Below are 27,229 nucleotides of genomic sequence, written 5' to 3' on the forward strand. Positions count from 1 at the left end.
CGCTGCCAACCGCTGTTTTACCGCCAAAATTGGCGGTTTCCGTTATATGTCGTTTTTCGGCAATGGTCAAAAAAGGTATTTTTTTATTATAAAAAATGATAGTTTGTCATAAAATTTGGTTTTCTTAGCTTTAAAATTGGCCGCTCTACAGCTGTTTTAATATCTAGCGACTGGCCACTAAAAAGCGGATAAGGATCGGTCTGACCGCTATGACTAGAAAAAGTAATTCTCTAAAAATACACATGGACAACCAGAAAAAAGTTTTACGTCTCTATCTGTAACAGGAGCCGAGATAGAGGGGGGGTCTGTCAGGGGGTTAAGTAGGGGTTCAGAAGTTTATCTGCCTGTTTTTGCCGGTTTTGGTGCTGGAAGCGCCAATTTTTTTAAACTGAGAATAATATCTTAATAAGTTGTAACTATATACATTGAAAAAAGGGACAAAAAAAGATATTTTTTAGGCCTTTTCAAAAGGCAGTTTTGAAATCCCGTTATTTCAAAAAAAAAATTAAAATGCTTAGAGAATGGCTTGGAAGGTGAATTTAGGTGTTCTGCATATTTCAACTTAAACACATAAGGCCTAAGATATGATATTCCAAAAATCTTTTGTCAAAGTCTACTCTACACCTAGCGCTGGCGATTTCATTTTTCACAGGTATAAAATGCATGATTTTAGAAAACTGACTGGCGCTAGGTCTAGAGTAGACTTTGACAAAAGATTTTTTGGATAAAATATCTTTGGCCTTATGTGATTAAATTGAAATATGCAGAAGAGCTGAAAACCTGCACATTACTGAGATATTGTTAAAACCGCCGTGCTACCGTTATCTGTTGATATTTTACATGCCTGGCGCTAGGTCGCCAGTAGAGATAGAGAGCTGAAATTTTGTACATATATTTCTAGGCCCCTAAAGTAACTTTTTTGGTTAGCAGAAGATTGAAATTCGAAAAAGGGTATTTTCATGAAAAGATCTACTGCACAGCAATTAGCCAATAAGGGGTTTAAAGAGGAAGGCAGTCACATCAAATTAGAAGTTTTATGGGGGTTGGGTGGTGTTCACACCCCCTACCGCACCCAAATGTATGAGATCTATAGAGAACCTGCACAAAACTGTAGAGTTTGTAAAGCTCATACTGCGTAGGTACTATAAAGTTTTAAACATTTTTTCAACGCTTTATAAAAACTTCATTTCTACAAAATAAATCAGATACCCTATATTCTATGGGCGCAGCCGCTAGTAAATATATAAATTTATGTGCATGCACAGTCTCTTTCTTTCTAGGTCTCAACAGTAATCTTTAGAAGCTACTAAAGGCACAATATAAAACGCAAAACCCAGGACGGAATTAATACCATAAAAAAACCTAGTTTTTACCACTTTTATGGTAAAATTTTACCAGCCTATACGATTTAAAAGGTGGTAAAATTTTACCGTAACCGTGGTAAAAACACTTTTTGTGGTACTTTCTCACGCTTTTTACCATCGATTTTTACCACAATTATCGGTAAAATTTTACCAGATTTCCGGTAAAATATTACCATTTTAGGACGCAAATTTATACCAGATTTTGACCAATTTTTACCACTTTTTTGGTAAAATTTACCGCAAATTTCTGTAAGATTTTACCGAAAAAGTGGTAAAACTGTTCAACACCTGGTAATATTTTTGCCCTAAATTGGTAAAATTTTACCAGAAATAGGGTAAATATGGTAAAAATTTACCAAAAATTTTGGTAAAAACGGGTGGTAAAAATCACGAGAAAGTGGTAAAAAACGACCTTAATTATAGAAAAACATCGCAAATCGCAAAAATAAAAAAAAAATTGTTTTCATTATTATCTTTATTGATTGAAACACTTAAACATATTTTTTTACATAATGATTTACATAGGTACGATAGCGCGATACTATATAGGTATATATTCACAGAAATTTTCTTAATTAGTCTATAATTCTAGACGTGGTTTAAATGACCAAATATTACATAGTTTTATTCAGATAATATAACTGCATGTTTAATCGGTTTAAGCTGAGAAATTAACACAAATATACATAGGTTTTAATTGCTGAGATCTGGATTCTAATTGTACTTTATACTAGAACATTTTTATACACAAGAAAAATATATTACGAAGTTACTTTCCATTATTAAATTTTCAAAAATTTGCTATATAGGAATAGCGGTTTCAAATATAATATTATATGAATATTCTCATCGTCAGAACAAAACTGTCAAAACTGTCATATAGATTAATGTACGTACAAATTAAAGGTGGTTAAACATATTTTTGACTCAAGATATCTTGATATATATCACTTTTTTATCACAAATAGTTTATATATGATCTGACTGGAAGGACTATTATACATCAGCTTACTTTTGTCCTTCTTTTCTTTCCTTTTGCCTCTTGTGAAAGAAGACGCGGCAGTCTGGACACAAATAGGTGCATTCGATGAGTCTTGTGTTTGTTGGCAGCTCGCTTCGGGGATTGCGTCCATGGGCGCAGGTCTTGATTTTCCCCGGTGTTGCAGTTCTTTTGCGCCTACTCAGTTTTGATGCTGGCGGGATTGTAGGAGGGGGTGGTTCAAACATCTCCTGCTCATCATCTGACACCCGATACACTGAAATTAAAATATTTTTTAAAATTATTTTTTTATACAAAAAAATACTTCAATTTTACAATAGTTTTTTTTTCTAGCCTAACCTAACCTAGTGTATTAATAGAAAGAGTAATATTTCTAGTTTTAGCCTAGCCTAGCCTAGCCTAGCCTATTCTAACCTAACCTAACCTAACCTAACCTAACCTAACCTAACCTAACCTAACCTAACCTAACCTAACCTAACCTAACCTAACCTAGTGTAATAATACAATGTATTACGGCATTTTCTTAGTGCCTAGTACAGAAATGTTTCACTATATGCTTTGGGCACAGTCGCTAGTATAAATATTGTACTATACCTGGGCTTTTTGGTCCGGGATTCTTTATGTTCTCATAAATTATATCAAAATCCGGTTTGTCTTCCATCCTGAAATTAAACAATCTATACTACAAAGTAAAACGATTTTTGTTTGTATGTAGCGAAGGATCTTGTTAACCGCTGAACCGATCGGGTTCTTCTCATAGGTACCGGCAAGGGAAGGGAGTGGCAAAAGAAACTTTAAGGATATACTTCATATTAGAGGGTTTAGCGTACAGAAAAATCATTTACAACACAGTCGCCAGGATAAAGTAGTAAAAACAATTTTTAAAAAATCTTACTTTGCTGGTGTTTCCATAACAGTGACTTCCTTAACCTCGTTCACATCCGAATTTTCTGGAGAGCCAGCTGCAGCTGTTTTGTTCCTGAATTAAACAATATATATATAATAATCTATTTAAATTAAGTAGTTAACTTTTTGGTTCCACATTTACCCCTTCCACCTTACCCAGCTAGAGGCGTACTTGCTAGTACTCGCTTTTAATAAATAAAGGAACACGTTGAATTTGTCTTTACAGAAAAATCATTTACAACACTGTCGCCCGGATAAAGTATGAAAAAATAATATTAAAAGAAATATCTTACTTTGCTTCTCCTTCCATAACAGAGGCTTGTCCGACCTTCTGGTCATCCTTTTGTGCCGCCGGACATTTCTCGGATTGCTCCCTGAATTAAGCAATCATATTATTATTAAATAGTAAACTTTTTATGGTCCACATTTACCACTCCCACCTTACCCCTAGAGGCATACTTGCTATAGTTTTGTAATATATAAAGGTGAATTTGTCTGTACCGAAAAATCATTTACAACACAGTCGCCCGGATAAAGTATGAAAAAAGATTATTAAAAGAAACTAGTGGCTACGCCCCTAGAAACCTCTAGGGGCACTTAAGGTTGGAAGGGGAAAAATCAACATCTTCCCATTTTCAATTTCAGTTTCAGAAGAGTAAAAATATTTTTTGGGGGAGGGGGTGAAGACACCCTGCACAAAAATAGTTTAAAACCTTTCCAGGACCTATAAGAAGCTTCACTTTAAAGGAGAACAATATCGGTTTAGCGGTTATCCTTCGGGACAGACAAAAAACGCTTACTACTTTATATAATAGGATATCTTACTTTGCTTCTCCTTCCATAACAGAGGCTTGTCCGACCTTCTGATCATCATTTTGTGCCGCCGGACATTTCTCGGATTGCTCCCTGAATTAAGCAATCATATTATTATTAAATAGTAAACTTTTTATGGTCCACATTTACCACTCCCACCTTACCCCTAGAGGCATACTTGCTAGTTTTGTAATATATAAAGGTGAATTTGTCTGTACCGAAAAATCATTTACAACACAGTCGCCCGGATAAAGTATGAAAAAAGATTATTAAAAGAAACTAGTGGCTACGCCCCTAGAAACCTCTAGGGGCACTTAAGGTTGGAAGGGGAAAAATCAACATCTTCCCATTTTCAATTTCAGTTTCAGAAGAGTAAAAATATTTTTTGGGGGAGGGGGTGAAGACACCCTGCACAAAAATAGTTTAAAACCTTTCCAGGACCTATAAGAAGCTTCACTTTAAAGGAGAACAATATCGGTTTAGCGGTTATCCCTCGGGACAGACAAAAAACGCTTACTACTTTATATAATAGGATATCTTACTTTGCTTCTCCTTCCATAACAGAGGCTTGTCCGACCTTCTGGTCATCCTTTTGTGCCGCCGGACATCTCTTGGATTGCTCCCTGAATTAAGCAATCATATTATAATTAAATAGTAAACTTTTTTTTGGTCCACATTTACCCCTCCCACCTTACCCCTAGAGGCATACTTGCTAGTTTTGTAATATATAAAGGTGAATTTGTCTGTACCGAAAAATCATTTACAACACAGTCGCCCGGATTAAATACCAAAAAAAGAAGTGAAAAAAATTTCTTACTTTGTTTGTGTTTCCAAACAAGCGATCTCCTCTTCCAAAGAAGCAATTTTTTGCTTTGCTGCCCCAAGGTCTTGTTTTATTTTCTGCATTGTCTCCCATCCATCGTCGTCCCTGAAAAATAAAAAAAAATAATACTAAAGTAACAGGATGTCCGTGTTTATGTACCGAAGGATCTCGATAACCACTGAACAGATCGGGTTCTTCTCATAGGTACCGGCAAGGGAAGGGAGTGGCAAAAGAAACTTTAAGAGATATACTTCATATTAGAGGGTTTAGCGTAGCTGCTAATTTGAAATATCAGGGGTGTATATCCTATATGGGATCCCCTGTTCAGGTGGTGGGGGGAAAATAACTAAAATATGTGTGGTAGGACCAAAAATTTTAGTTCTTTCAATATTTCTCCATTTCCGTCCCTACTTGGTGAGATAAAAATAGGTGGGAAAAAAATACAAAATTTTGTACCACGGGAACAAAATAAATCTTGTGCGTAATGTACACCCCTGAATGAAACTATAATTATTCGCCATAACAATAATGTTTATCCTACTCTTTTCAATCCGGCTACTACCACCTTCCGAACAGAAATAGAATGGTAACAAAAATAAATAAACTTACGTAGTGCAATCCAAAGTTAGGTTCAAATCTTCTGTATCAGACGATTTAGGAGGGGTATCAGGCAGGTCAGCCAGCTTAGCAGGCAGCTCAGGCTCAGACACACTCATTTCGTTCTTCTCTTTTTCGCTATCACTGAAATATATAAATATATATTATATATCCCAGGTAATCGGACCTTTGCCCAAAGAAGTAATTACCAAAAAATATGTAATATGTATTTATGTAATTATGTTGTGATGGATTGTCGAATCCGATTCGATGAATGGTTACCAAAATATAGCTAGGGACGGACGGACGGACAGACAGACAGACAGACATCATTCTACTTCGTTTTATACATATTAAAATATTACTCACCCACTTGTGGTTTCCGGCTTCTGTTCTTCGTGCTGTTCGTCTCTCTCTAAGTCGGCTGCTGCTGTGGCTGACATGGACATGTCGGACATTCTATATTAAATTTGAAAAGAAACAAATTATCACTGGTAATTAAATTTTCATGAATAAATGTCCAAAAAACTGACGTAGGGAATTTTAATATAATAGGGTCCAGCAAGATCACATATTGGTATATCTTATATTGTAAACAAGTATATAGACAAATTTCATTTACAAAAAGTTAATACAAATTTGAAACGTTCTCTTTTTTAATTACAGCACATAAACATTACGGATTTTACCATGGAAATCTACCACCGTATTAATTAAAACATTCCCTACGATAACTGTCATATATATAATATTTATATACAAAATTAAACAAATATATAAAATTAACAAAAGCTAGTTGTGAATACTTTTTTTCCTTAGTTTAGGGGGTAAACTACAACTGCTATATACTGAATTACAAAAAATGCGACAGATTATACAACAAAAAATTTTCAGTTTAAGCTCTTAACTTTAAGCTCATTAAACTTAATTGGTGGAAAGGGGTAGTTTCACAAAATGCATTTGAACTTAATTTTGTGAATTGCATATTTTTCTTTGTTAAGATGGTAAAAGTACGTGGTAGAAAATTTAACTTTCTTCAAATTTATGCCATATAAATAGAGTTTAAACACATTTAAACAGGTTCAAATATACGGTTCACTAAATTAACTTCAAATGCATTTTGGGAAACTACTCCTTTCTAGATATTATAAAAAAAAGTTGAAGATGAAACTTATGAAATAAAAAAAAATTACATATAAATATATATATACGTAAAGTCCTGGAATTATTGGGATTGACTGGGAGCTATCAGGTCTTCGTCTTGTTCTTCGTCTTGTTCTTCGTCTTGTTCTTCGTCTTGTACTTCGTTTTCAGACGAAAGTTCCGACGAATAATACTTGTCTCCATTCTGCCAGGGATGTATATTCTACATGGTTCGGATGTGTAATATTTTTTCCAAGTCTGCACAGGGATGTATATTATATTTCATTAAATATAAATAGATGGAGGTAAGAAAAAAAGGTAATAATTAAGAAAACTGAAAACATTTGTAAATTTTAAAAATTTTTAGCCGTGGACAAACAATATTTCTTGTGCAGAATATACACCCCTTTCCCGAATCAGCTGTAATGTAGCTGCCAAAGATACTGTAATTGTTTATGTTCTGAGAACATTGTTGAGAACTTGCTCTCTGTGGTGGTCTGGAGCTTGATCTTTTCTTCTTCTCTAACTCTTCATCTTCAGGCCTGATTCCCTGTTCCCACAATCTTTGCTTCTTCATGTTGGCCTTTACTCGTTTGTTGGCATCTCTTCTTGTCCGAGTCTCACCACGCTGGCCGAAATCGGGCAAATGTGTATTTGTTCTGTTCAACATTTGCTGCATCCTAATTTGGTTAGGTTGCTCACTGAGTTGACTATTACTACAACCTGGCTCTGGACTGAGTTGACTATAACTACAACCTGGTTCTGGGTTTACGTCTTCATCAGGATTTGATGTGCCTGCGCAACTTTCAGCATATTCCCGGCTTTCATTTTGTGCTCTGCTCGTGCTTGCTCTGCTCTGGTTTCTGTACAACACCGCTTCAATTTGATTCGTTGATGGAAATGTTGTTTGTTTTCTGGGAACTTCTTTGGTAGGCTTTGGCTTTTGGGCCACTTTTGCTTTTGGCCTGCGTTCATCTTCTTCTTCTTCACTACTACTACTACTGCCAGTTCCAGTGTCTGGGTCTGATTGATGACCTTGATCTGTATCATCACTTTCTGGTGCTTCTTCTTTGATGTCAGAAATTAATTCACCTTCTTCTTCATCTTTTTTCCACTTTGCTTTTTCTCCTACAAAGAAATAAAAAATGTTAAAGCAAATGTACATAATTGTAGCTTCAATATTATTTCCATACCTATATGAACATTAGTTACTATTAATCAGATTCAAATGAAAACAAGCAATATTTTTTACCCTATATTTATATGCCAATCAAAGATAAAAGGGGGAATTTTGCATTGGCAGTTGCTTTATAGGGGTACAATATGGAACTGTGAAGAAACGGCGTCTCCACCGCCGAGAACCGCCAATAAAAGCCCCAAAAAAATTAGGCTGGTTTTAGTTTTGGTTTCAAAAAGTGTCACTTTCGCCCACCCCCCCCCCCCCCCCCCCATTTATTACATTAAGACCTGTAACTTACCGTCAATGTTGATGAGTTCTAAAATTTCCCTTTGGTTGTGTATAGAAACATTTGAGCCTACTGCAACAACCTCATAATGACCCGTGTGGTTTTCAATTATAATGGCAAGTTTGGGTAATATTATTCCACATGGATGTATCCGAATTTCCTTACTTGCATTGCCGTCATTCTTGCCCTCAATGTCCTCAACCTCCAAAATTTCGTCACTCTCGTTTCCGTCATCTTCGTTATCCACCTCGAATGATGGTTCATTTGAGTCCAGCTGTAAACTTCTCTTGGTTTTTGCTTCGGCTTCCAATGCGGTTTGCCTTCGCTCCCGGTTCTTCTTTGGAATGATCGGCACATCATCTAAATAATTATTATAGTCATTATTTCAAATAGTATAAATGTTACCCAACCCCCCCCCCCCCCCCTCCAAGGAAATAGCTTAAAATCACCGCAGGACCAATACACAGAAGAGTAGAATCCGATCTCCAGGACACAATTAATACCATAAAAAACCTAGTTTTTACCACTTTTATGGTAAAATTTTACCAGCCTATACGATTTAAAAGGTGGTAAAATTTTACCGTAACCTCGATCGATTCAGTGGTTACTGAGATCTTAAGCTTCTGACGGCCGGACAGACATTAAGCTACTTAGTATTATAGATAGCGGCTGCGCCCATACAAATTTTAGCCTAAAACCCTGTCAGGGCCTGTACGAAGTTTCCCTTAAAACAAAATTAATCCACAGGGTTTTTATCTAAGACTACTTCTCAACTAAAATATTAATAAACTTAAATTTAGGTGATACAGTTCCTACGTTTTTCAAACTATAAATAACAATACCTTCGGCATCCTCATCATTCTCATCACTGCTGCTTTCCTCCACGACACTTGTTGCCTTTCCAGTCACCTGTCTCTCGTTACTGTTGCCTGTAAATAATTAATTTATACATTAATTTTATACGTTTCCAAACAAAAAGCAAGTACTGAAAACATTTTTTCCACCCCCCCACCCCCCCTACTTGGTGGAAAAAAAATTTTAAAAGGAAATGTGTTGTAGGAGGGATAGAATAAATAAATCATAGAGTTCTTTAAATATTTTTCAATTTTCCCCCTACTTGGTGAAAAAAAACTAGGGGGGGGGGGAAGAAAAATTTAAAAAAAATTAGTAGCAGAGGAAAAAAAATCTTGTGCAGTATATACACAATACGAGGAAAGATAAAACTTATAAATAATAATTAATGTTCAACAAATATGTACCTGTGATTGAATTATTTCGTCCATAAAATTCTTTCTGTCTTTGCAGTGGTGGAAAGTTTGGTGGTGGTTCATCATCTTGCATTGGCACTGTATCATCAAGATTTCCCACATTTTGGCCCTCATCGTCTGTTTCACAAATAATTATCTTCTTCGACTTTTTCGAGCCCTTTCCTTTTCCATGCTTCTTCCTTTTGGAGCTTGTGATGTTTTCAAATACATTTACTTTGGGTTTATTATTGGACTGGCTGTTGACAATTGGATCTTCATATAACCTACGTGGCTTTACTGGTTGCTTTACTGGTTCTGGAGTTACTGCTGGATTCTCCGCGGGTGGTATGCGTAACTCATTCCCAATCTGATCATCATTTGAATTCATTTCAACGTCGTCGCCTCCGTCATCAATTACAAGCTCCTCACCATTGTTGCTTTCTTCATCAGCAATGTTTTCCATACCATTTTCTTCAACAGCATTGCCTTCAGCATCATTGTCTTCAACAGCATTGCCTCCACCATGATTGCCTTCACCATCATTGTCTTCACCATCAGTGGATTCATCAGCAGTGGAATCATCAGCAGTGGAATCATCAGCAGTGGAATCATCAGCAGTGGATTCATCAGCAGTGGTGTTCATTCTTCCGATCTTTCTATTTCTGGAAATTTTTGTTGCTTTCTCACTGGCATTGTGAATCTTTGTCTGTTCTTCACTCATTTCTGGTTTCAAATTTACTGTGGCGTACGTATAATACATTACAGCTCTTGCTATAACCTTCTTATCACTATGGACTGTCTTGAAAAATTGCTTGGATTTCTTTGCATTCCCAATGTCTGCATAATTTTTGATCTGAAATGTAGTACTCGACCTGTCATTGTTTCTTTTCAAGTAAATCTGGTTCTTTCCTTGAACTTCGTGGGGTAAGCAACCCATTGAGTGGGCACCTAACATGTAGTAAAATTTCTTGTCTTCGGCTGTAACACCTGGTGTTGAAGTTGTGATTGTCTTCGGTTTAATACGCCGCTTAATTCTTTGTATCTCTGCAGGGGCCAGATACAATTCACACATCTGTAAGGCTGATCGTTTCTGTGGCTTTTCCTTCTTGTCTTTCTTGTCTTTCTTGTCTTTCTTGTCTTTCTTGCCTTTCTTATTGCTTGTCTCCTTGCTTGGCTTGAGTTCAAAAACCTGTTCGAACTTGTAGAGGGGGGTTGACAATGCGCGTTCTTGTTTTCGCGTTACCAGCCCTCGAAATAACCTCCAGCAGACAGGATCATCATTAGCAATCATATAATCTTCGGCCCTCTTCATATTTTCACAAAAACCAGTCGCGTCCTTTTTAAAAGTGTGTTCGAAATTGCGCTTGAACCTAGATAAAAAAACGGTTTATATCAAAACAGTCTCAATATATAACATATAACATATATCAAGAAAAGATGAACTAAAAGTCTTGCCACATAAAAAAATACATGGTACAAAATTGAAATTCTTTGAAACATATGCCATAGAAATGTAGTTTAACAATTTAACAAGAATACAATATGCAGTTAACATTTCGTGAAACTACTTTTTTAACTAAAGAACATTGAAATGCATTTTGTGAAACTACCACTTTCACATTTAATAGACGCGGAATAGATGCGATAAATAATTGAATTACCTACAAGCTTGTACGTGGTTCCTCACTAGAAAAAGGTCGCTTGAAGACACATAGGTTCCTGTTCTCCACAAATTTGGTGGGATAGCTTCATGTAGGTACGTCTCGTTAAGCACTAACTTACAATGATCCAAGAAACGTTCCACTGAAATAATAATGAAATTTTCAATTAACTATGCATAGGTACATGTTTATTATTGTACCAGGGGTGTATATTCTGCACAAGATTTATTTTCACAAATAAAATATATATATAAAAAGATTATTGTACATGGTCACCTGCTAGCAAGAATAGGAATGCCCCTTTTATTCGGTTTATTTCCCTTGCCCCCACCTCCCTTCTCCCTGTTTTAAACGTTTTCTCATCATGTCAAATTTACAAAATAATATTTACTTACCAGTTTCGTCATCAATAAGTTCCGGAGCAGTCCAAAAGGCAGCGGTGATGCGGGCGTCAAAGGTGAACTGCTCGAACACGACATATAGGAAGGTTATGATGTCTCGGCATACTTTCAGTAAGGTTTGCCAGCCTTTATCCACTTTCAGTGAGTCATCGAAATTTTGGATGAAAAAGACAATTTCTTCTCTTCGCATATAACCATCTTTTTCCAAGGGGTCATGGTTCTGTATTCTTTCTTTGTAAAATTCTGGTGAGAAAATACGGTCCACGACAACATCCTGATTCTCACTAGGCCCTTTATTCGCCTCCTCCTCATCAAGCTCATCCACATTGGTCAGTCTTCTTAGATCAGTCACCAAGGTTTCCACTATTTTTCCGGTTTTCTTCATTTCTGTTGTCAGGGTTACAGTATTTTCAGCCATATCTCTTGATACACTGTCTTGCAGGTCTTTGATTTCATTCTTCACTAATTCATGGTTTGTGGACGTTTTGTTTACCAAGTTTCTGATGGACGCATTAATGGGCTCTATTTGATTTTTCATGTGTGAGGTCAAGAAAGTACGTAGCTGCTGAAATTGGTTCTGAATTTGGTTCATAACGGCCCCGGTGAACAAATCCTTAAAATTAAACATATTAAACCACATATTTTCAAGTCTTGGTATTTTAAAAACTACGTGGTAGAAAAGAAGACTATCCACAAACAAGAGCAAGTGATCCTAAGCATCTTCCATCATTTTTGGACTTTGACAAACAAAAAAACTTGGTAAAATTTGACCAACTTTTTGGTAAAAATTGACAAGGTAAATTTTTAGGCTAAGTCCAGATTTTTGGACTTGACCAAAAAATCAACTTGGTAAAATTTGACCAACTTGTTTGTAAAAATTTACAAGGTAAATTTTTATTGGTCAATGTTTACCAAAAATTTAGTCAAATCTTACAAGTTATTTTTTCCAGGCTAAGTCGATATATATCCTAAATAATTGTAATTTGTATCCTCTGGATGACAAAATGAAATAAAAATAATACCTCGCTTTCTTCCATCTCACCAGAAGGGCCAGATGATCCCTGGGGTCGTGATGACTGGGACTGGGGTCGTGATGATGTTGCAGGAGGAACTACAACTCTCGCGGTCCGTTGACTCGCGGAGGGGTGCCGTGCCCGTGGAGATGGAGGTGGGGTAATATTTATTGGCCTTATTGGAGATGTTGTGGTTCTAGTTGTGTTCTAAAAATAATATAGATAATTATTGTAAAGCATTTTTTACCGAGGATTATAGTTTTAAACAACACCGGCATTATCCTAATTTTTTTCTTCTATTTTTTAAAACTTTACCCTCCCCCCCCCCCCTCTCCCGACAAAATGACTGTGTTAGGTTAGGCTAGGTTAAGTTATATGGTTAGAGGGACCCAATTTGTTCAACGGTTAACGAGATTTGTTGGTACAAACCCACAAACAGACATCATGTTAGTAAGTTTAGTTTAACAACAAAACACCAACAAACCAAAAACCGATAACAATAAAACTTAAAATCCTACCTTTGCTGTTGTACCTTTGCCACCTCCAGTAGATTTGTTGCTTCCAGGTTTGGCACTTGCAGCTTTGGCACTTCCACCTCTGGCACTTCCATTAGGTTTGCCACCTCCAGTAGGCTTGTTGTTCTAAAGCAAGAAATAATTGTTGTATTTACAATGCATAATAAGATATTAGATAGCAGTGGCTACGCCCCTAGAATTTTAATTACTAATATCAAATGTTAAACACACTGTGGAAAATTAATAAATAATTATACTTGGTCAATAATCTTTTGTGGTCTGTTAAGCATGAACCGATAAGGTTTTCCTTTCGATCCGGTAACATGCGAATTTATAAGTTTTAAGAGCGAAGGGTAGCAGCAATTTGTACAATAGTAAATTAGGCCTTAAATATAATTTTTACCTTTACAGAACTAGCACTCTTTCCAGTCCTCGTCATTTTGGGATCTAGCTTGGTCAATTGCCAGTCGAAATTACGCTGTTGTATCCAGGTCGTTGGCATGGGCAATTTGCATAGTTTTAAATCTGAAATGTGTAGACAGAAATTAAAATTTTATGTAAAATTAAATTAAATTGCAAACATGTACTCTTTCAAATTACAGACTAGACTTATAACACTTTAACTTCATACCCATCGATGGCCAAAAAGGTAGGGTTTTGCTAAATTAAGTTGACATGCCTTTTTTAAAATTAGCTATAAAAAATAATTTTAATGAAAAAAATATTTTAAAGTACATTTCACATAAATTCCAAATAAAGAGGGAAGGGCCTTCAGTTGAATTTTACAACATTTTACATACATATTATAACAAAAGGGGGGGGGGGGAAGTGACACTTTTTGAAACCAAAACTAAAAGTCAAAGGAACTGAACTAAAGAAACAGTTACAGATCTGTCATTTTGCATGGCAGTTGTTTTATAAGGGTACAATATGGAACTTTTAGTTTTGGTTTCAAAAAGTGTCATTTCCCCCCCCCCCCTTTCTCTGCTTTCAATGTACAAAATTAAATTCCGATAGGAATTACGATGGAGACATCTTGATGCAACAGGTGTACGGAGATATGTGCTACTCTGTACTTCAGTAGGTTGGAGGCTAGTTGTGTTGGAGGATGGCTATAGTCTTCGGGATCGTCAGTCTTGCCTACTCCTAATACCAGGGGTGTATATTTTCAGTGTTTAAAACCATAAAACTTAATTCATATTTCCTAGACCCCCCCTTTACCACACTCTCCTCCTGGCATGATAAGAGAATTACAAATAAATTGTGGTAGGTTAAAAAGGAATTAGATGAAATGTATAGTTCATGAAATATTTCTATACAACAATTAATCATGTGCAAAATATACACCCCTACCTATTATTCTGGAATCTTCAGGAAAGGTGTATGCCGGAAAAAATGTCCTCACTTTGTGGACCAACCATACTGTTTTATCACGACGGCAGTCTGGGACAAAGTAGAGGTCTTGGCAGTCTGTATAGAATTGATTACTTTCGAACTTTCGTTTGTTGGCATTCCTTTTTCCCCTGACAGCCAGCTTTTCATTTATGTACGGTTTCACTGTGTGAAATATCAACAATCTAAATATGTCATTTATGTCATTAATGGCTGTTAAACGGAAAGGTATGTTGCTGGTGAAATCGTTATAGCTTAAGTGTTTGATCAGCAATACACGGAAAGAAAGTTATGTTACATTTTTAAAAATTACATTAAAATTTGTAAAGAGTGGGGGGGGGGGGGGGGAGAAGTGACACTTCTTGAAACCAAAACTAAAAGTCAAAGGAACTCAACTAAAAAAAAATAGTATTACCTGTTTGAAACCTCTTTAAGGCCAAAATTATATCCTCGGATGTAAGTTGATATCACATGATTGGCACTTTCGAAAGCATAACAACTGAACGCCATGGATGGTCCAAATCGGCGGACATGTTCCGGCATATGGTAAAGCATGTGAGTATTGTAACTCAAGCACGATTCGCCGTACATCTCCGCCAATTTTGAGTTCAGGACCATTATCATGGTCTTGAGCTCAGCCACACGTTCAGTTGTTATATGCTCTTCGAGACTGCGCAATATGTGGAATAAAAACTTGCATATCAGACGTTGTTCATCTTTAAGATTTGCCAACTGGAAAAAAAAAACATCGTAATAATTTAAGGGTAAAACTAGCTCTTTCGCCCCTAGCCTCTAGGGGCTTCGCCCTATATACTTATTGGAAGTCCACCCTCCTCAATAGAAATATATATATAATATAGCACACGTGCGCAAATTTAAAAAGAATGTTATTGCTATACAATATAATGAAACTGAAATAAGCTTTAAATTCTAAAAAGATTATAATATGGTAAAAACCTACCTCTGCATAAAATATCATATGGTAGAAGCCCAGTACTTTGAATTCAGAACTTTTCAAATTGAGGGCTAGCTTCTTCTCTGTCAGGCGCATGATGGACGTACGGGGAACGCGATCAAAATCGCCAACAAGCTTCAATTGATCGTTGATTTCATCTATAATTGGAGTTACTGCAGTTCATGGTAAAATATGGGTGATAAGGAGAAAATTTTCAAAATTTAAGTTCTTTAAACTTTTCAAACTAACACTCTTTTAAGCGGCATAACAAGGCGTACAAATAATGTGTAATAGACATAAATCTAAAAATGCAGAATTTTATCGCAGTGCCGAGAAATGCGCGAAGAAAACACCTATTTTACGCGTCATTTCTTTAGTCAAATGCAGTACATCCCTGTAATTCTCTCCATTTGAACTAAGTCTTCTTCTTCCAATTCTGGATAACTATTACGTCCTTTCTTCAGGTACTTCATCACTTTCTTTACATAGCCCAGGTGCAACGCGTGCATCGGATCACTGGGGGTATCTTGTATTAAATCCAAGCTCGGGTCAAGGTCAGAAAAACTGGTTTTCATGTTCTGATTATTTTCCTCTAACTTGCGGAATTTCTCGTCAGACCTCGGCGTACCCATATTTTGACTGTCACTGGGGTAAAATACATTCATTGATTCGAACAATACCAAGTTCTTTTGACGGAGATAAGTCTGTGAAAAAGCCATCCCTGGAAGGTCACAGTGTGGGCATCCATTTTTTGATCCATGGCCAAGAATGCCGAATACATCGGCTCTGGCAACGGCATCGTGGATGATGGTTCTACATTGAAAGGTATGTCCAGGTAATCCTTCTTGAATTAGTTTGTTGATGAATCGGGTAACATTATCCAGAAAGTTGTAACTGTAGGGACGCCTCCTCGTCTTCTCAAATATGCTGACTGGCAATATAACACTGAAATCCTTGTTGAAGAATAACCTGAAATAATAAAGAAGAATTAATAATAATAGCATTTAATACCTTAGACTTAAAATTGTAGTCACTGATTTATAAAACGTAAAGGCTGGTAAAATTTTACCGTAAAAGTGGTAAAAACTAGGTTATGATATGATATGATATTTAATCCTGTGCAACTGCGCGCCTCTTGCACGGCAGCTTGCAGGCCTACATGACCATTTGCACCAACATACATTACATTAATGGCCTTAATAATAACCTTATTAATTACAAAATTTTAAGCTAGGGGCGCTAACTCGCTGCTGGTGCCAGTACAGCGAGTTAGCAACAAATATGTTTATTAAAAATTATAATAATAAATCAATGTAGGCTGCAGCTGCTGGACAGTTACACTTGACCCATTCTTTCTGGTTCCTCCTTAGCCAAAAACTGGTTGGCTCTTAGAGGTCCTGCGGGCGTGCAGGACCCTTCTGGGGTTCCAATGGGGGCTTGGCTGTCCATGGGTATGGCCGCTGTTCGGCGGCGGGGTGTGTGTGTGTGTGTGTACTTCAACTTCGTTTCGCTATCAGTCGGGGGGTGTGTAAGCCGTCAAAATGCCTCCGGTTGCGTCAGGGTGCGTCAGGTTGTTTCAGGTGGTTCAGGTACGTCAGTGTGCTATTTACCCTGCTCTCCCAACCTCAATGTTCAGGTGACTAAAAATACAATAGTTAACTTGTCCCATAGGGGACAAGGAGAGAATTTTTTTAGATATCTTTGAGGCAGTCCTAACAGATGTGAGGATATCATTAATTTTGAACTGTGTAGAGCTTAGTTGAGAAAAAAGTTAATATACTGAAGTTAAGATAAAATAAAATAAAAATTAAAAAAAAAGTAAAGTATATTTATATATTAGCGTACGAAAAAATAATAATTGCGTAGGTTTAGATACGCAATTTATTGCGTACATATATACGCTGTGTAGAGTACGCAGAAAGTGAGAGTGAATGAACAGAAAATGGAAGTGGGTTATTTATGGAGTGTGTTTGGTCTTTATTAAGACTACAATGATAAAATAAAGATAAAACTAGGAATGTAAAATAAAAATAAGTCTTTTCATGTAAAATAAACAAAAATCTCCTTAAAGAAAGAGAGATATTTTGCAAGTTTACATAAAACATATATAGAGGGGGGGGGGGGATTAAAGGGGTCTGTGGAGTAGGGTAAAAAATAAATGTATGGATATTTTTGACTTACAACTTGGGGATTATATTGCTCGCAAGTTATGTTCTACATGGATTGTCTGCAGTATTCCGAATTACACCTAAATTACAGAAAATATTCATTAGTTAAAATAAATTAAGAAAAGAGGGTAATTTATTCAATATTGTTTAACAAATGATTAAATAGTTTTTTATGGAATATTTTTTCATTTTGAATGTTTTTTATGTTTGCTGGTAATTCATTAAAGATACGTGGGAAGCGGAAAAGTGGAGTGTTCATAATAAATGAATTTGAATTTGTTCTTGTAGCAAAATTGTTATTATTACGTGTGGGGTATCCATGTATATCATAATTAAATTGCCAGCAATCATCAAATATACGAGGTGTTAAGTTATTTTTAAATTTATGCATAAATTTGCATATGTTGAATTTCATTAGTTCACTATAAGGAAGAATTTGATATTGTTTAAATAAGGGTTTAGTATGTTCCCTGTTATTTTTCGATTTAGCTATTATTCTAATGCAATTTTTTTGAATTATTTTTATGGGATGGAGGGTTTCTTTATTAACACCAGTGAAAAGAATGATGCTATAATCCATGAGGGATTTGCAGTAAGCATTGTATAAAATCTTTAAATGCCTACGATCAAGAATATTTTTCATTATTCTTAATGAAAAACAAGCGCGCTGCAATCTTTGGTGAAGGTTGTCAAAGTGGAAACGATAGGACATTTTTTCATCAAGCTCTACTCCAAGGTGACGAGCATGTTTATCGTTCTTGTTTTGATTGTCATTACTTACAAGAGAAAGTTTTGTTATTTTATTTGGGTCATTTTGATTAAAATCATTGGTGTTTATATAGACAGGAAAAGAAAATTTTAATTGCAATTCATCAGGAGAGAAATTTTGTCGTGGTGTGGTGAAGATTAATATTTTAGTCTTTTTTGCATTTATAATAAGGCGATTTGCTGAGTACCACTGGACAATGTGAGGTAAGGTTGTTTGTAGTCCATCAATAAGTTCTGTCAGGTTCTCACGAGCAAGAAAAGTCAAAGAGTCATCTGCAAATAGATTGAAAATAGCATTTGCAATGGCATTTTCAATATCATTTACAAAGATTAAAAATAATAACGGACCAAGAACTGATCCCTGGAGGATTCCTAAGACAATATCACGTAATGAACTTATTTTTCCTTTAAAGTAAATGTACTGTTTTCTGCCATTAAAGTAGCTTTTTATTAGCTCTAAAACTTGTCCCCTAATTCCATAGTGGCTTAATTTGCTAAACAAAATATTTCGGTCAATAGTGTCAAAACACTTTTTTATATCTATTAACACAGCACCACAGACCTTGCTCTCTGCTTGAGTGTTGGCAATGAGGTTACTCAAGTTCAGTAGGTTGTGTACTGTGCTAATAGATTTCCTAAAGCCAAATTGTCTGTCAGAAAAGAAGTTTCTCTCTTCTAAAAAATTATGAATATGTTTATAAAGTATTTTTTCTAGAGGCTTACTAAAATTATCTATAAGGCTTAGACAGCGATAATCTTCTGCAGCTGATATATCCCCCCCTTTAAATAAAGTAATACATTTGCTAATTTTCATCCCTTCTGGAAAGGTACCAGAACTTATTGCAAGATTATAAATTGCGTTAAGGGGTACAGATAGGGGCGCAGCACAATTAATAATTGTTTTCATTGCAATGCCATTAGAATCTGTAGAAGTTTTTGGAAAGCAGCTAGTAATTGTATTAAATGTTGAAAGTTCATCTAATGGGGGGATGTAAATTGTATCATTTATTCTATTTGGTAAATAATTCATAAAACTTTGATTTGTTATTGGAATTTGATCAAGTAAGCTAGTACCTAATGAAGTAAAGAAAAAATTGAAATGATTTGCTATTTCAGTGGGATCTGTAATTTTAATGTTATTTACAATTAAATGATCAGTGCATTCATTAGATTTTTCAATGTGCATGGCTTCTCTGAGGACTTGCCAGATTTTGCGGCTGTCAGGTTTACTTATGGTATTAATTAAGTCCTGGTATACAGTAAGACAGATTTTTATATATGTATGCAATAGAAAAAAGTATCAATTGTAAACTTAGTTTTCTTTCTTATTTGTTTATTGAATGGTTTCCTAAACTTTGGCTTTAAAAATCTGGGCTGTCAATTGATGTAAAACAAATATTTTGATATCCTTTGAAATATAGGCTGCCAATCCTAAAAAATATTTTTTCGAGGGTCATGCTGTATATGAAAAGAACTTTATCCCAACCCAACCCTTTCAAATCCACAATATATTAATTACTTACCTAATCCAGACAGTATAATAGGAGATATGAGATCCCTGAGCTGCTTTCACTCCGTCGCCCGAGATGTCAAAAGTTATATGATCATCAACGGCCTGTTGTCCATTCAACCGTTTAAAGTCTGTGATGGCGTCTTGGAGGATCTCATAGGTAGGGAATCTGGAAAAAGAAATATATTTTTAACTAAAACTTGCACAATTCAAAGAAATTTTGCACCATCGGGCTCCAAATAATATTACGATGAAAAGTAATGGAACAAGGATGACAACATCCATAAAAACCAAAGCACTGTAACGGTACGACAAACGGACATTAACAATTGTGAAGTATCTGAACTGAATTTAAAAATATTAAAGTCGAACCAAAATTGAATGTAAGTAAATTTGTTAAAAAAAAATACTTCAAGAAGGATAAGGTTTATGCACATACTTAAATTTTAAGGAATTAATTATAGAGTGGCTTCGCTTATAATATTGTTCTCAAGTTGTCGCAGGAAGCAATATACCAAAGAATGATCAAACTGATAATTAGAACACTTGAAAGTTTGTTGTTAAAAAAGGAGAAAAATCGACATGTTTAAAATGGACGTACGGAAATTCTGGTAATGATTATAGAAATGCTACGCTTTCTAAATCGTATATAAACATACCTGCACTCAATCAGTGAACCAGGAGCATTTGTAGGATTATATTTGTTTTCTTTGATTTCAACTTTGTATTTGGGTTTGAATAATGTATTATATGACGGAAATTTGAAAATACACGAGCGTTTCAGAATCGCCAGGATGATTCTAACTTTGTTGTGAGAGATGGGGTTGTCTAGAACACAAACGCTTCTGAAATCATTAACAATTTCTTTCTCAAGTTCTGTAAGATGTTTGAAGCGATCCCCGTCATGATCGCCATCAGGTTCGCCATCAGGTTCGTCATCAGGTTCGTCATCAGGGTCATCGTCATCATCTGGGTCAAAATAATCTTCAGGTATATCAAACAATTCGACGTGGTCCCAGTCCTCGGCATCTTGAATGCTGTCATTGTCTGCATCATTATTATCGTTGGTATTATTGTTGTTAATATTGTCTACAACAATATTAATGTAGTTTGTTTCTTCAGGATTGTTATTTAATCGCTCCAAAACTTGGTTTGCGTAGCATTGATAACATATACTTTCGGTTTCCTTTGTGAAGTTGGTATTGCAGCCTGTACAAACTTTACCTAAAAAAATACGATGTTAAACATGGTGTTTTATAGTTATAAACCTTCCCGGGACCTATGTGAAGGTACCCTGTAAAGGAGAACCCAATCGGTTCAGCGGTTAGCAAGATCCTTTTGAACAGACACACAGACATCCTGTTACTTTAGTATAAGGATAATGCCGTAAAGAAAAACTAGTCAAATTAGAAAGTTAAAAAATTAAAAATTCCAGAAAAAGTAGATAAATGTAGAGAGTGGGTGAAGGTGGGTTAGGTTAAGGGATCCCATGTAGAATATACACCCCTGGAACAAGGATATCTTGAGACAAACTTAACTAACGTTTGATCAAACCAATTGTTTGAAATTTAGATTGAAAGGAAAATAAAAAACAAAAATTGGGAGACAATGTTTGTGGGAATTTGGACAAACAAACAACAAACAGACAGACCGACATCGTTCTACTTTATATTATAGATATTGTAGGTTACCTTTTGACGATGCAGTTTCGTTCTCATATTCCACATCCATCAAATCCTCCTGCTGTTCTTCTTCTAGTAATGGCTGACTGTCTTCACTTTGTTGATGTTTCTTGCGCCAGTATTTACTTCTGGCTCTCGTTGCATTACAGAAGAGTTTTCTTATGGACCTCAGTTTATGCTGCAACTGGAAAAAGATTACATAATTAGTGAATTACTTATTTAAAATAATATAGGGGAGTTGTTATGGATCGTTATTTGGGCAAGCTACACGTGTCAATTGATTACAGTACATATGACTATACTGGTGTAAGAGCAAGCATGTTTATAGTGCGCTGACTGCAAGTGAAAAATAGAAATTAAAGTCGAGCATAGATTATACTTTAAGTACAGTAATGAAAAGTAAGGTCTCATCTTAAATATGTAGAAATAATTAGTTGTAAAAAGTCACCTGTACATTTTTCCTCTTATCTCCACTTCTTATACGCTTCAGTAGAGCTTTAGAGAGTGTACCAATCAAATTGTCTCCCATTTCAATAACGTCTAACAGGGGTGTATAGGTAACTCCTGAAATAAGAAGTATATGTTATAATCAGGGATGTATATTCTGCATGGGATCCCCTGCTCAGGGGGGGGGGGGGAATAAAAAATAAGTGGTTGGAGGAAAAAAAAATGTAAAAATTAAGAAAACTGAAAACATTTTTTCCATTTTGCCCCCCTCCTTGGTTAAAAAAACTAAAAAAATGTGTGGTAGGAGGGATAAAATAAATGAAATATAGAGTTCTTTAAATATTTTTCTATTTCCCCCCCTACTTTTTCAGAAAAATCTAGGGGGGAAAAAAAATAAAAAATTTTGTAGCAGGGGAAAAAAAATAAATCTTGTGCAGAATATACACCCCTGGTTATAATAATAAGGTTATTACTTGTTTACATATAACGAAAGAAGGAGAAAGCAAAAAAGGGGGGGGGGGGGAGTGACACTTTTTGAAACCAAAATTAAATGTCAAAGGAACTCACAAAATAAAGAGTTAGAGTTACAAACATAAGAAAATACCCTTATTTATTCTTTGATTGTCTATAAAATTTATTAAACTTACCTATCAAAATTGTGATCCAATTATACATACGTCATCCAGCGTTGGTCTGACATTTTTTTACTTTGAAAAAAATAACTATATACAATATATACATAAAATTTTGTTTGTTCCAGTCCTGACCTGGATAATACCTATATAAATTTCCTGCCTTCCCTGAAAAGCCGACGAACGCATATATAATCGAGCCCCACTGGTCGTGACTTTTGCAGAATTCTGCAGTTGCATGGAGTTTTATTATAACAACAATGTTGAACCCAGAAAATTTGTTAATTTGCTATAAAATAAATAATAATAAATAATATAAAACAACATAACAAAAATATCAAAAAACAAAAACAAAAAATAAAACATATCAATTAAGATCTCCTAGAGAGCTATAGCCAGAAGCTTAAAAAACTGTACACGTGCATACGTAATCGTCGGCTTTAGGGGTAAATAATGTTTATTAATGTTTATATGCAGGAAATTATATATCTGCACGACCAGTGGGGCTCGATCACTGTCACCATGGGTACTTAATTCTAAAATATATGGGCGCTGCAATCAAAGAGAGGTTAACGTAAATGTTCTGAAAGAACAAATTGATGTTATCCTCTTAGGAAATACCCCCCCCCCCCCCCCCTAGAAAAACGGCGCCTGGCCTCTACCTAGCCGTATAACTTAACCTAGCCTAACCTAACCCAGCAATTTAGTTTGGGGGGGGGGGATGGGGAGTTAAATAATACAAACAAAATTTTCTAAGAGGATAACGCCACAAATTACAATTAAAATTCGCTTTCAGCATGGATATCCGGAGGCTGGATGAAATCGCCGGCGGCGAGCTCGGCTTCTCCTAGCTTCTCCTTTCTCTTCCCTGAAAGGAAAGAACATTGAATTAAAAATGAGAAAACTAAAGCGTTTTTTAATGAAGAAACTCAAAGAATTCTGAAACATTTTTTGGTTAAAAACAATTTTTTCCCCTGCTACAAAAGACAACTAGCCATGAACAAGAGCAGGTGATTTGAAGCAACTTCCATCATTGATCCACTTATTTCTTTTTTCCCCCTCCCCTCCCCCCCCCCCGGAGCAGAATATACACCCCTGCAATAATTTCGTAGTTTTTACCTTGTTACTCTGGGTTTTATTTAGAAAAAAGGGCTGACGTTGGTGAGGAAAGGTGCACAGTCGGCTTCATGGTCAATGACATATCTCTCGGTATCATCCAGGCGGGGTCTCTCGTTCTCGTAGAGATTCTCAGGCATAGGTTCATTCTTCTTTAAGTGTGTCTCTACCCAACCGTGATGGTATAACAGTTTTACTATTTCAACAGCGTCATCAATGCCACATGATTCTTCTTGAACTCGAATATTTAGCTTTGAGAAGAGTCTCAACATCCTAACCATGAGGGCGTCCCATCTGTCATGCAGCTCGTGGTATTGGTATGGATCCATCCTAATTTGAGGAATGATTATTTTGTTTGTCTTGTTTATTTTTGGGAGGGGTGTGATTAATGTTTTTTAACTTTCCGGTATTTTATTTGTCCTTAAACAAGGGGGGGGGGGGGGGGAAGGCCTGGAGCTCCGGAACCTGGAGGCCTATCCAAAAAATATTAAAACTTGGGAAAATTCATCATATAAGAATGATTTTATCCCTAATAACCTATACTCTCAGTCCAAAGATAAAGCCTATACTCCCTGTTTACGCAAATGTGTCAAAACTTCCCCCCCCCCCCCCTATTTATTTAAAACAAATTTTGTAGCAGGAGAAAAAAAATAAATCTTATACAGCTAATATACACCCATACCTGTTATTATGATGTACGCGTACCCAGGTGATTGACTTGAATAGCCTGTTATTCAGAACTATCTGAAAAGGTAGAATATTTAAGAAATAAAAAATTACAAAATAAAAATAGCTCGTATTCATTCGAATCCGGTGGATAGGAACAGGTGTTCTCATTCATACGCAAAAAAACTAGGTAACTAGCATATCGTATTATATGCATGGTTTTCTACGAATATAAAAATCTAAAAGCATAAGATTAAAAACAGTTATTTTTAGCCAGTGCCTCCGGCACCTCTGGGCCAAAAAAGTAGTTTCATTCTTATAATTGTACTCCTATATTTGCGACAATCCGTTTATACTACGGTGCAAGACATATATTTATTAATTTTACATTTAAAAAAGTCCTGTATATTACGTAAGCTAAAAAGAGTCCCAAAAATGGGAGAAAAAACGAATACGAAGAATATTTTAGAAAGAATTTTCAATAATTAATGATAAAATTTGAATTATAAAACAGAATGTTACATATTAACTTCAAAATTCACTGTAATTTCACTAAAAATGATTACTAAAATACAAAAATGCACCGTAGTCATATAGTCCAGTTGAATTATTGCGCCGATGGAAAGTTACGGTTGCCAACATACAGATTGAATAGGTGGCAAAACACTTTGCAAGACAGTTATATTTTTAATCGTAAAATTGCAACGAATAATAACATTTCATGAATTATATAAGTTATGCAGTTTTAATTAATTAACCGGTAAAATATTAAAATGATATTATATACATAAGGTGTTTTTTAAAGTTTGGCAACTTTGTCCAGCACGTTGATTTTATCATCTGAAAACAGGGTTACGAAAGTTAAATTAATGTAAATTTTTTTTAATGTGAATGTAATATATTTTTGCAATGACTTAAATGAAATATCATCGATAAAATATAAAAAAATATATTGCAATGGATATAAAAGAAATATTTTTCAATATAAAGTTGTATACCTGTACAGAGCATGTGCATGAATGCCGCTATACCGATTGAAAACTATTGTAAACAATGAGTGTTATATTTCAAGTCTCTTAGAGAAAATACGTGTTATATCCAAGTATGATTGACAGGAGATGGTCCATGTCACAAGATTTATATGAATGTCAGTTAAGAACGCCTAGAGAGCTATATATTCAGAAGTTTAAAAAAGTACTTGTCTACCAGTCTTGGCTGTTAGTGTTGATATATGGACCCTGCAATCAAAGAGTGGTTTGCGTAAAAGTAAGTGTTTAAATAATTTTAATATAAAAACATTAATAATGTAGGACCTTGAGCGTACGGTTTTAGGCTGCCTTCGATTAACGGTTTAAGTTTTACTAGCGGCTATGCCCCTTAGAAGCCTCTAGGGGCACTTAAAGTAGGAAGAGAAAAGTCGAGGCCTCATCCTATTTTTAATTTGAGTTTCAGCTATAGATTAAAATAAATAAAAAGCTTCGTTGTAAAAGAGAACAATATTAATATATTTATATAATAGGATAATTGTTTTAAGCCTTTTTTAACCCTTTTTGATTTGATCTAAGAAACACTTTTTATCCTATTCTTAATATTAAATAATCCGGGTTTAATATATATGAATGTAAAAGAAATATTAATAAATTATATTTAAATTGAATATTGTTTTTCAGGTTCAGCAACACTGATTCATCAGAAATAACTATTTGGGCGCTGCAATTAAAGATTGGCGAGATAGAAGTAAGTGTTTAAATAATGTAATAAAAAATCAATATAATTTAGGACCTTACGCATGGTTTTAAGCTGCTTCGATAAACTGTTTGTTTTATAATTTTTTAAACCTTTTTGATATATGATATAAGAACGACTTTTTATCCTATTCTTAATATTTAAAGTATTCTACTATTAATATATATAAATAATAATAGAAATATTAACAAATTATATTTCAATTAATATTGTTTTTCAGACTTAACCAGGAATCAGATTCGTGAGAAAATATATGGGCGCTGCAATTAGTGAATGGTTTACATAGAAGTAAGTGTTAAAATAATTTTAATAAGAACATGGATATTTTAGGCCATGTTATTAAGACTATCCTTTAACGAAGCCTTTTTAATTCAACCTTGCTACGAAGCCTTGTGTGATGGTAGAGTGTTTGAGTTCTTAGGGAACCACACTAATTACATAATATTATCTTGAGTTAGACAGGTTTTATAAGCTGTAAACAGACTAATACAATTAGATATGTCATTATCTTTAAATTATTTATTATAATCTATATAATAGCACCTTTGAAATAAGCTCATATTATATCCAACCTATATTCGCCCTTTAAGGTTTATGATTGTTTTAAGCGTAACGAATTTTTATACCCTTAATAGAAAGATATTATAAGATGTGTTTTATGTAAAATAATATTAAAAATATATATAAATTATATTTCAATTAATATTCTTTTTCAGGTTTAGCTTCGCACACAGCTGGGTTTATTCTCTGATTATAAGCTGACCGCAATTCGACCGTGGAACATTTCTTGCACCAACATGAAGCTGTTGCCATCAGAAATTCATCCGTTAAAAGTAAGTGTTTAATTATTTGTAATAAAAGATAGTTGGAATAATCCTACACGCAACTACGGCAACACCTCGGCCCCAAAAGGTAGTTTCCATGTATACAAGCATAACAAATATGAAGTTAATATACACAGACACACATCGAACTACCTTTCTGAAACTGTATACTAAATTATATTAACAATGAAGCTATTATTAAATTTATTAGATAGATATTAAACTGGTTAGACAAAAGTTAATACATAAAAATAATGTACTAGATAGGTAGGTATTTAAAATTAGATTTTACTACTTTATATTATTGAAACAGTACATTCAGGATATTATTAAAATCTAAACAGCATTACATTCATCCTCGTGCATGTTTACTT

At 35.0% G+C, this 27,229-nt stretch overlaps 6 protein-coding genes and 1 long non-coding RNA gene across 9 annotated transcripts; 1 reads left to right on the top strand and 6 right to left on the bottom strand.

The window, feature by feature from the left end:
• Nucleotides 1–1,821: 1,821 nt before the first annotated feature.
• On the bottom strand, nucleotides 1,822–3,292 carry LOC145327713 (uncharacterized). The gene is made up of 2 exons (XM_080171269.1): nucleotides 2,959–3,292; nucleotides 1,822–2,620 (listed from the first exon to the last, which is right to left on the bottom strand). The coding sequence occupies exons 1-2, from the start codon at nucleotides 3,023–3,025 to the stop codon at nucleotides 2,373–2,375; spliced, it is 315 nt and encodes a 104-aa protein (XP_080027395.1). The 5' UTR covers nucleotides 3,026–3,292; the 3' UTR covers nucleotides 1,822–2,372.
• Nucleotides 3,293–4,621: 1,329 nt separating this feature from the next.
• LOC145328124 (uncharacterized) lies at nucleotides 4,622–5,978 on the bottom strand. The gene is made up of 4 exons (XM_080171701.1): nucleotides 5,873–5,978; nucleotides 5,516–5,647; nucleotides 4,901–5,011; nucleotides 4,622–4,706 (listed from the first exon to the last, which is right to left on the bottom strand). Exons 1-4 carry the CDS (start codon nucleotides 5,959–5,961, stop codon nucleotides 4,622–4,624), a joined length of 417 nt encoding a protein of 138 aa, XP_080027827.1. The 5' UTR covers nucleotides 5,962–5,978.
• Nucleotides 5,979–6,631: 653 nt separating this feature from the next.
• On the bottom strand, nucleotides 6,632–10,727 carry LOC145328500 (uncharacterized). Its single transcript, XM_080172211.1, has 5 exons — nucleotides 9,372–10,727; nucleotides 8,955–9,041; nucleotides 8,106–8,472; nucleotides 7,051–7,839; nucleotides 6,632–6,641 (listed from the first exon to the last, which is right to left on the bottom strand). Exons 1-5 carry the CDS (start codon nucleotides 10,669–10,671, stop codon nucleotides 6,632–6,634), a joined length of 2,553 nt encoding a protein of 850 aa, XP_080028337.1. The 5' UTR covers nucleotides 10,672–10,727.
• A 70-nt stretch (nucleotides 10,728–10,797) lies between these two features.
• LOC145328125 (uncharacterized) lies at nucleotides 10,798–12,646 on the bottom strand. The gene is made up of 2 exons (XM_080171702.1): nucleotides 11,416–12,646; nucleotides 10,798–11,162 (listed from the first exon to the last, which is right to left on the bottom strand). The coding sequence occupies exons 1-2, from the start codon at nucleotides 12,059–12,061 to the stop codon at nucleotides 11,017–11,019; spliced, it is 792 nt and encodes a 263-aa protein (XP_080027828.1). The 5' UTR covers nucleotides 12,062–12,646; the 3' UTR covers nucleotides 10,798–11,016.
• Nucleotides 12,647–12,771: 125 nt separating this feature from the next.
• LOC145328135 (uncharacterized) lies at nucleotides 12,772–15,755 on the bottom strand. Its single transcript, XM_080171715.1, has 4 exons — nucleotides 15,303–15,755; nucleotides 14,757–15,073; nucleotides 14,303–14,526; nucleotides 12,772–14,095 (listed from the first exon to the last, which is right to left on the bottom strand). Exons 1-4 carry the CDS (start codon nucleotides 15,390–15,392, stop codon nucleotides 13,953–13,955), a joined length of 774 nt encoding a protein of 257 aa, XP_080027841.1. The 5' UTR covers nucleotides 15,393–15,755; the 3' UTR covers nucleotides 12,772–13,952.
• A 3,704-nt stretch (nucleotides 15,756–19,459) lies between these two features.
• LOC145328136 (uncharacterized) lies at nucleotides 19,460–23,130 on the bottom strand. Its single transcript, XM_080171716.1, has 4 exons — nucleotides 21,873–23,130; nucleotides 21,434–21,608; nucleotides 20,402–20,966; nucleotides 19,460–19,911 (listed from the first exon to the last, which is right to left on the bottom strand). Exons 1-4 carry the CDS (start codon nucleotides 21,951–21,953, stop codon nucleotides 19,752–19,754), a joined length of 981 nt encoding a protein of 326 aa, XP_080027842.1. The 5' UTR covers nucleotides 21,954–23,130; the 3' UTR covers nucleotides 19,460–19,751.
• A 931-nt stretch (nucleotides 23,131–24,061) lies between these two features.
• Nucleotides 24,062–26,972, top strand: LOC145328137 (uncharacterized). 3 transcript variants are annotated; one of them, XR_013882347.1, is made up of 3 exons: nucleotides 24,062–26,022; nucleotides 26,252–26,319; nucleotides 26,748–26,972. It is a non-coding gene; the product is annotated as an uncharacterized LOC145328137 (long non-coding RNA). The 3 variants fall into 3 exon arrangements; XR_013882348.1 differs by having other exon boundaries at nucleotides 24,062–25,551; nucleotides 25,956–26,022; nucleotides 26,252–26,972; XR_013882346.1 differs by having other exon boundaries at nucleotides 26,252–26,972.
• Nucleotides 26,973–27,229: the final 257 nt, after the last annotated feature.

The sequence above is a fragment of the Acartia tonsa genome, chromosome 9 (assembly GCF_053477335.1).
Source record: "Acartia tonsa isolate MP-2025a chromosome 9, ASM5347733v1, whole genome shotgun sequence".
Taxonomy (NCBI): Eukaryota; Metazoa; Arthropoda; class Copepoda; order Calanoida; family Acartiidae; genus Acartia; species Acartia tonsa.

Bases quoted from the DNA above. Each gene is read 5' to 3' on its own strand.
- LOC145327713 (XM_080171269.1), bottom strand. From the start codon at position 3,025: ATGGAAGACAAACCGGATTTTGATATAATTTATGAGAACATAAAGAAT. The intron at 2,621-2,958 runs GTATAGTACAAT...TTTTAATTTCAG, and splicing joins TCCCGGACCAAAAAGCCCAG to TGTATCGGGTGTCAGATGAT.
- LOC145328124 (XM_080171701.1), bottom strand. From the start codon at position 5,961: ATGTCCGACATGTCCATGTCAGCCACAGCAGCAGCCGACTTAGAGAGA. The intron at 5,648-5,872 runs GTGAGTAATATT...TATATATTTCAG, and splicing joins AAGCCGGAAACCACAAGTGG to TGATAGCGAAAAAGAGAAGA. The intron at 4,707-4,900 runs GTAAGAAATTTT...TGCTTAATTCAG, and splicing joins TGTTTGGAAACACAAACAAA to GGAGCAATCCAAGAGATGTC.
- LOC145328500 (XM_080172211.1), bottom strand. From the start codon at position 10,671: ATGAAGAGGGCCGAAGATTATATGATTGCTAATGATGATCCTGTCTGC. The intron at 9,042-9,371 runs GTACATATTTGT...AATTATTTACAG, and splicing joins ACGAAATAATTCAATCACAG to GCAACAGTAACGAGAGACAG. The intron at 7,840-8,105 runs GTAATAAATGGG...ATGTTCATATAG, and splicing joins GGTAAGTTACAGGTCTTAAT to GTATGGAAATAATATTGAAG.
- LOC145328125 (XM_080171702.1), bottom strand. From the start codon at position 12,061: ATGTGGTTTAATATGTTTAATTTTAAGGATTTGTTCACCGGGGCCGTT. The intron at 11,163-11,415 runs GTAAGTAAATAT...TTATTATTTCAG, and splicing joins ACTTATTGATGACGAAACTG to TGGAACGTTTCTTGGATCAT.
- LOC145328135 (XM_080171715.1), bottom strand. From the start codon at position 15,392: ATGCGCCTGACAGAGAAGAAGCTAGCCCTCAATTTGAAAAGTTCTGAA. The intron at 14,527-14,756 runs GTAATACTATTT...TGACATATTTAG, and splicing joins CTTAAAGAGGTTTCAAACAG to ATTGTTGATATTTCACACAG. The intron at 14,096-14,302 runs GTAGGGGTGTAT...CCCTGGTATTAG, and splicing joins TGAAGATTCCAGAATAATAG to GAGTAGGCAAGACTGACGAT.
- LOC145328136 (XM_080171716.1), bottom strand. From the start codon at position 21,953: ATGGGAGACAATTTGATTGGTACACTCTCTAAAGCTCTACTGAAGCGT. The intron at 21,609-21,872 runs GTGACTTTTTAC...ATCTTTTTCCAG, and splicing joins ATAAGAGGAAAAATGTACAG to TTGCAGCATAAACTGAGGTC. The intron at 20,967-21,433 runs GTAACCTACAAT...GTATTTTTTTAG, and splicing joins CGAAACTGCATCGTCAAAAG to GTAAAGTTTGTACAGGCTGC.